The sequence below is a fragment of the Sinocyclocheilus grahami genome, unplaced genomic scaffold (assembly GCF_001515645.1).
Source record: "Sinocyclocheilus grahami isolate Dianchi unplaced genomic scaffold, SAMN03320097.WGS_v1.1 scaffold2116.1, whole genome shotgun sequence".
In the NCBI taxonomy this organism is placed as follows: domain Eukaryota; kingdom Metazoa; phylum Chordata; class Actinopteri; order Cypriniformes; family Cyprinidae; genus Sinocyclocheilus; species Sinocyclocheilus grahami.
The window spans coordinates 18,188-26,878 of record NW_015507295.1 but is presented as its reverse complement, the minus strand read 5'-3'; the positions used below and the strand labels follow the sequence as shown (position 1 = coordinate 26,878).

The window sequence follows — 8,691 nt, the reverse complement described above, 5'->3', positions numbered from 1 at the left end:
GCACACTCACACAGACACACACACACACACACATGCACACTCTCTCACACAGACACACACACACGCACACTCTCTCTCACACAGACACACACACACGTACACTCTCTCACACACAGACACACGCACACTCTCTCTCACACAGACACACACACACGTACACTCTCTCACACACAGACACACGCACACTCTCTCTCACACAGACACACACACACGTACACTCTCTCACACACAGACACACGCACACTCTCTCTCACACAGACACACACACACGTACACTCTCTCACACACAGACACACGCACACTCTCTCTCACACAGACACACACACACGTACACTCTCTCACACACAGACACACGCACACTCTCTCTCACACAGACACACACACACGTACACTCTCTCACACACAGACACACGCACACTCTCTCTCACACAGACACACACACACGTACACTCTCTCACACACAGACACACGCACACTCTCTCTCACACAGACACACACACACGTACACTCTCTCACACACAGACACACGCACACTCTCTCTCACACAGACACACACACACGTACACTCTCTCACACACAGACACACGCACACTCTCTCTCACACAGACACACACACACGTACACTCTCTCACACACAGACACACGCACACTCTCTCTCACACAGACACACACACACGTACACTCTCTCACACACAGACACACGCACACTCTCTCTCACACAGACACACACACACGTACACTCTCTCACACACAGACACACGCACACTCTCTCTCACACAGACACACACACACGTACACTCTCTCACACACAGACACACGCACACTCTCTCTCACACAGACACACACACACGTACACTCTCTCACACACAGACACACGCACACTCTCTCTCACACAGACACACACACACGTACACTCTCTCACACACAGACACACGCACACTCTCTCTCACACAGACACACACACACGTACACTCTCTCACACACAGACACACGCACACTCTCTCTCACACAGACACACACACACGTACACTCTCTCACACACAGACACACGCACACTCTCTCTCACACAGACACACACACACGTACACTCTCTCACACACAGACACACGCACACTCTCTCTCACACAGACACACACACACGTACACTCTCTCACACACAGACACACGCACACTCTCTCTCACACAGACACACACACACGTACACTCTCTCACACACAGACACACGCACACTCTCTCTCACACAGACACACACACACGTACACTCTCTCACACACAGACACACGCACACTCTCTCTCACACAGACACACACACACGTACACTCTCTCACACACAGACACACGCACACTCTCTCTCACACAGACACACACACACGTACACTCTCTCACACACAGACACACGCACACTCTCTCTCACACAGACACACACACACGTACACTCTCTCACACACAGACACACGCACACTCTCTCTCACACAGACACACACACACGTACACTCTCTCACACACAGACACACGCACACTCTCTCTCACACAGACACACACACACGTACACTCTCTCACACACAGACACACGCACACTCTCTCTCACACAGACACACACACACGTACACTCTCTCACACACAGACACACGCACACTCTCTCTCACACAGACACACACACACGTACACTCTCTCACACACAGACACACGCACACTCTCTCTCACACAGACACACACACACGTACACTCTCTCACACACAGACACACGCACACTCTCTCTCACACAGACACACACACACGTACACTCTCTCACACACAGACACACGCACACTCTCTCTCACACAGACACACACACACGTACACTCTCTCACACACAGACACACGCACACTCTCTCTCACACAGACACACACACACGTACACTCTCTCACACACAGACACACGCACACTCTCTCTCACACAGACACACACACACGTACACTCTCTCACACACAGACACACGCACACTCTCTCTCACACAGACACACACACACGTACACTCTCTCACACACAGACACACGCACACTCTCTCTCACACAGACACACACACACGTACACTCTCTCACACACAGACACACGCACACTCTCTCTCACACAGACACACACACACGTACACTCTCTCACACACAGACACACGCACACTCTCTCTCACACAGACACACACACACGTACACTCTCTCACACACAGACACACGCACACTCTCTCTCACACAGACACACACACACGTACACTCTCTCACACACAGACACACGCACACTCTCTCTCACACAGACACACACACACGTACACTCTCTCACACACAGACACACGCACACTCTCTCTCACACAGACACACACACACGTACACTCTCTCACACACAGACACACGCACACTCTCTCTCACACAGACACACACACACGTACACTCTCTCACACACAGACACACGCACACTCTCTCTCACACAGACACACACACACGTACACTCTCTCACACACAGACACACGCACACTCTCTCTCACACAGACACACACACACGTACACTCTCTCACACACAGACACACGCACACTCTCTCTCACACAGACACACACACACGTACACTCTCTCACACACAGACACACGCACACTCTCTCTCACACAGACACACACACACGTACACTCTCTCACACACAGACACACGCACACTCTCTCTCACACAGACACACACACACGTACACTCTCTCACACACAGACACACGCACACTCTCTCTCACACAGACACACACACACGTACACTCTCTCACACACAGACACACGCACACTCTCTCTCACACAGACACACACACACGTACACTCTCTCACACACAGACACACGCACACTCTCTCTCACACAGACACACACACACGTACACTCTCTCACACACAGACACACGCACACTCTCTCTCACACAGACACACACACACGTACACTCTCTCACACACAGACACACGCACACTCTCTCTCACACAGACACACACACACGCACACTCTCTCTCACACACTCACTCACACACACACTCTCACACACACACTCTCACACACACATGCACACTCTTTCTCACACACTCACTCACACACACACTCTCTCACACACACACACACACACACATTTTATTATTTTATTATTTTATTAGGATCCACAAGACAAGCAACAAAAACAGAATCCAAATACCTTGGGAAGTCAGTTTGCAAAATGACAGGTACACATGGCTAACATACATTCACAAGTCTCACTTGCAAATGTTTTTCCGTTGTTTGGTCTGTTTTACGTGTTTATTGATTAGGGTGTGTAGGGTGTAAATGTGGTCAGTCGTTCTGTGATTCGGAAGGAAGCCAATCTGACTCGGGCTTTGATAATTTTCTAAGTTGTTTTCTTAATGTTTTGCAGTCTGAGTCAAACCATTTTTCATCTTTTGCTGTTTTTTAGTGAATTTTTGCCTTTCTTTTTCAATTCACTTATATATGCTGCTTTTTGAAATATGTAATTGATTTCATTTGTAGCCAAATTAACACTCTCTCTCTGCGTCTCTCTCACGATTCATATATTGCTTTATTGGCATGACATACTTGGGTACATATTGCTTAAGTATTGTACATTTCCAAATGAAAACAAGCAAAACAAAAATACATATAATATACATCCATATATATATTTATATAAACACTGATGGTTCTACTTGTGTTTTTAGTGCTTTAAAATGAAGAGGTTCTTCAGAACGAGAGTTTAAGTGGATCCAGGGCTTTAAAACTCTTTTTTTAATCATTAGATTTGTGGGAAGACTACATGTATTATCAGGTGTTTCTGTGCTTCTGAAGGCTGTTACTCGCTGGGCCCCAGATCTGACGCCATACAGGGCTATAGTATGACACGGTTTATTTAGAATCATTTTGATCGGATAGCGTGCAGTGCCCTGCTGCTGGTGTTTACAGTAAATATATGTTTGTCTTCTAGATTTCTGTGTTTTTTCCCTGAAATCTTATGATCTTAGTTTTGTTTGCATAATCGCTGTTCACTCTGTATCCAGGATTTTTCGTCTTTCTTTCTCTATTTCTAAGTCGTGGTCACTGTGTCGATATTTTGAAAGAATTTGTCTTTTATATATGCTGCTTTTTGAAATATGTAATTGATTTCATTTGTAGCCAAATTAACACTCTCTCTCTGCGTCTCTCTCACGATTCATATATTGCTTTATTGGCATGACATACTTGGGTACATATTGCTTAAGTATTGTACATTTCCAAATGAAAACAAGCAAAACAAAAATACATATAATATACATCCATATATATATTTATATAAACACTGATGGTTCTACTTGTGTTTTTAGTGCTTTAAAATGAAGAGGTTCTTCAGAACGAGAGTTTAAGTGGATCCAGGGCTTTAAAACTCTTTTTTAATCATTAGATTTGTGGGAAGACTACATGTATTATCAGGTGTTTCTGTGCTTCTGAAGGCTGTTACTCGCTGGGCCCCAGATCTCACGCCATACAGGGCTATAGTATGACACGGTTTATTTAGAATCATTTTGATCGGATAGCGTGCAGTGCCCTGCTGCTGGTGTTTACAGTAAATATATGTTTGTCTTCTAGATTTCTGTGTTTTTTCCCTGAAATCTTATGATCTTAGTTTTGTTTGCATAATCGCTGTTCACTCTGTATCCAGGATTTTTCGTCTTTCTTTCTCTATTTCTAAGTCGTGGTCACTGTGTCGATATTTTGAAAGAATTTGTCTTTATTTTAATTTTTTAATTGATACGTAATTTGCCAATTTCTTGATTCTATTTAGGGCCGAATAACAATGAAGTTTGGTTTGGAGGTCAAATGAGTTTTTCTCTCTCAATTCAGTTCAATTCAGACAGCTTTATTGGCATGACAAAAACACATTTTGCATTGCCAAAGCATACATAGGAATAGAGAACATATACAACAGAAAGTAGTTTGGAACAACAGAGCAATTGAAATAATATTTGAACAAGTAATAATGCAAGATATATATATACATGCATATACCGTCACATATACATATGATAAATAGTAAAGATTGTGTAACAAGTTTATCTTTTAGCTAATGTAGTGAATATGTGAATTCAGCATTATCTGCAGTCATGTGTATTGGTTGGTTTGGTGTGCGTTAAGCTGTGCCTCAGGAGCTGGCAGGCAGATATAAATCCTGCACGTTCAGAACAAACGATTTAATGTGTGATACGAGCCCTGAACTGGTTTAAATGTGTGTTTACACCCCTGTTATTTTAGTACAACTGAAATACTGTTATAGGTTTTGTTAATATTTTGAGTTAGAGTTTATTTTCTGGTCTTTTTCTGGCTTTCATGAACATTTTAGTAATTCTGTTGTGTGTTTTTGTCATTTTTATTTTAGTTTTAGTTGTTTTAGTACAAGATAATTCATCTGCAAGAGAGAATTCATCAACCTGTCTGTCTATTATAGTGCTAAAACACACTAATTTCTAAGTCGTGGTCACTGTGTCGATATTTTGAAAGAATTTGTCTTTCTTTTAATTTTTTAATTGATACGTAATTTGCCAATTTCTTGATTCTATTTAGGGCCGAATAACAATGAAGTTTGGTTTGGAGGTCAAATGAGTTTTTCTCTCTCAATTCAGTTCAATTCAGTTCAATTCAGACAGCTTTATTGGCATGACAAAAACACATTTTGCATTGCCAAAGCATACATAGGAATAGAGAACATATACAACAGAAAGTAGTTTGGAACAACAGAGCAATTGAAATAATATTTGAACAAGTAATAATGCAAGATATATATATACATGCATATACCGTCACATATACATATGATAAATAGTAAAGATTGTGTAACAAGTTTATCTTTTAGCTAATGTAGTGAATATGTGAATTCAGCATTATCTGCAGTCATGTGTATTGGTTGGTTTGGTGTGCGTTAAGCTGTGCCTCAGGAGCTGGCAGGCAGATATAAATCCTGCACGTTCAGAACAAACGATTTAATGTGTGATACGAGCCCTGAACTGGTTTAAATGTGTGTTTACACCCCTGTTATTTTAGTACAACTGAAATACTGTTATAGGTTTTGTTAATATTTTGAGTTAGAGTTTATTTTCTGGTCTTTTTCTGGCTTTCATGAACATTTTAGTAATTCTGTTGTGTGTTTTTGTCATTTTTATTTTAGTTTTAGTTGTTTTAGTACAAGATAATTCATCTGCAAGAGAGAATTCATCAACCTGTCTGTCTATTATAGTGCTAAAACACACTAATGTTGGTTGGTTGGTGTGTGTGTGTGTGCAGAATGCGAGTCAGGAGATCGGCGAGGAGGTGGAGGATGGTGCTGTGTTCAGCATCACGCTGAGGAAGGTCCAGATGTACCAGTCGTCCAGTAAGAGTCAGCGCTGGCTGGGTGTGGACTCAGACTCGGGCCTCAGTCTGTACGAGACGTGTAAGCTGCGCACCATTAAAGCAGGAACACTGGAGCGGCTGGTGGAGTACATGGTCACCGCCTTCAGAGGAAACGACTCCACCTACGTCACCATCTTCCTCTGCACCTACAGGACCTTCGCCACCACCAAACAAGTGCTGGACCTGCTGCTCAACAGGTGACACACACACACACAGAGACACACTCACTCACTCTCTCACACACACACACACACACAGACAGACACTCACACACACACACTCACACTCACACAGAGACACACTCACTCACTCTCTCTCTCTCTCACACACACACACACACACACACACACAGAGAGACAGACAGACACACACACACTCACTCACTCACTCACTCACTCACACACACACTCTCACACACACACACACACACACACAGACACACAGACACACACACACACACACACACACTCACACACACACACACACACAGAGACACACTCACTCACTCTCTCTCTCTCTCACACACACACACACACACACACACACAGAGAGACAGACAGACACACACACACTCACTCACTCACTCACTCACTCACACACACACTCTCACACACACACACACACACACACAGACACACAGACACACACACACACACACACACACTCACACACACACACACACACAGAGACACACTCACTCACTCTCTCTCTCTCTCACACACACACACACACACACACACACAGAGAGACAGACAGACACACACACACTCACTCACTCACTCACTCACTCACACACACACAGAGACACACGCGCGCACACACACACACACAGACGCCCCTGGCTTTGATCGATGAGGATGTTCTCAGATGGAGGTTTGGTCAGATGACTTCATATGAGCATGTGTGTTTTCACAGATACGCTAAACTGCAGCCGGGCGCAGAAGCACGCAGAATGACCCCTGATGAGCGAACGGAGCTCAGGAAGTACGTGCCGTCATGATTGAAACACACACACCTGAGATGGACAGTTTGCATGCCGCTTATTTAAAAAAGACTGGTACGAATCTAGTTCCTGTGTTTCTTTTGTGTCTCGTGCGCAGCACCGTCTCCTCTATCCTGGGCGCCTGGTTGGATCAGTACTCGGAGGACTTCTGGAAGCCTCCGGACTACAGCTGCCTGAGACGCCTGATCCACTACCTGCAGCTCAGCTTCCCCGGGTCGGATCTGGAGCGCCGGGCCTGCAACCTGCTGAGCCAGTTCCACCGCAGACTCCAGCAGGAATCAGCCCGGGACGGTTCGTCAGCTTCGATCGGTCCATCAGCTCAACCTGATGCTGATCGTCCACTCATGAGAAGAAAACAGAACTGTGCATTACAGTCAATTTTACCTTTAACTGAACTAAATTGATTCTGTGCATCACTATTAATAAAAGTCAAATTGTGAGTTTAACTATTTCCAAATGTAATTAGAAGTAATTTAAGTGACAATGTTAAAAAAATATAACGTATGGTTTCAATTTGAATTAGTAGCGTTTCTGATTTCAGGCATAATTACTGTAACATGATAAAGGCTGCAGTGGCAAGCAAAAATACAGTATGTATAAGGAGGAAAAAAATACTTCATAATTAACATTTATGCATTTAGAAGATGCTTTTATCCAAAGCGACATACATTTCAATCATACATTTGACCAGTTCTTGCTTTCCCTGGGAGTCGAACCCATGACCTTAGCGTTGCGAGCGCTATGATCTATTATTTAATCTACAGGAATTCCATATATACCATATAATACCTGGCATATAATTGTGATTGTTGATTTCTTCTGGCTCAGATGAAGCTTTTAGAGTGTGTGAGTAAATCTAATGGCAGTAAAGTGTTCAGCAGAGCAGGCGTGACGTGTGTTTCTGTCTGCAGTGCTGGATCAGGGCTGCTGTGCGTTCACTCTGCTGCAGGAGAACGGATTCAATGAGGATCGACACGATTTCCTGAGCTTTGACCCCACTGTGGTGGCAGAGCAGTTCACACTGATGGACGCAGTGAGCAACACACACACACACACACACTCTCACACACACTCTCTCTCACACACACACACACACACACTCACACACACACACACTCTCTCTCACACACACACACACTCTCTCTCACACACACACACACTCTCTCTCACACACACACACACTCTCTCTCACACACACACACACTCTCTCTCACACACACACACACTCTCTCTCACACACACACACACACACTCTCTCTCACACACACACACACACACTCTCTCTCA

The 8,691-nt window shown here is 44.2% G+C and overlaps 1 protein-coding gene across 1 annotated transcript in view; it reads left to right on the top strand.

Moving 5' to 3' along the window:
• The window catches only part of LOC107574105 (ral guanine nucleotide dissociation stimulator-like), a 19,284-nt gene that overhangs the window by 2,044 nt on the left and 8,549 nt on the right, over positions 1 to 8,691 (top strand). The window contains 4 exon segments of the mRNA XM_016260576.1: positions 6,294 to 6,598; positions 7,317 to 7,385; positions 7,502 to 7,695; positions 8,316 to 8,437. Coding sequence (XP_016116062.1) covers positions 6,294 to 6,598; positions 7,317 to 7,385; positions 7,502 to 7,695; positions 8,316 to 8,437 — 690 coding nt within the window.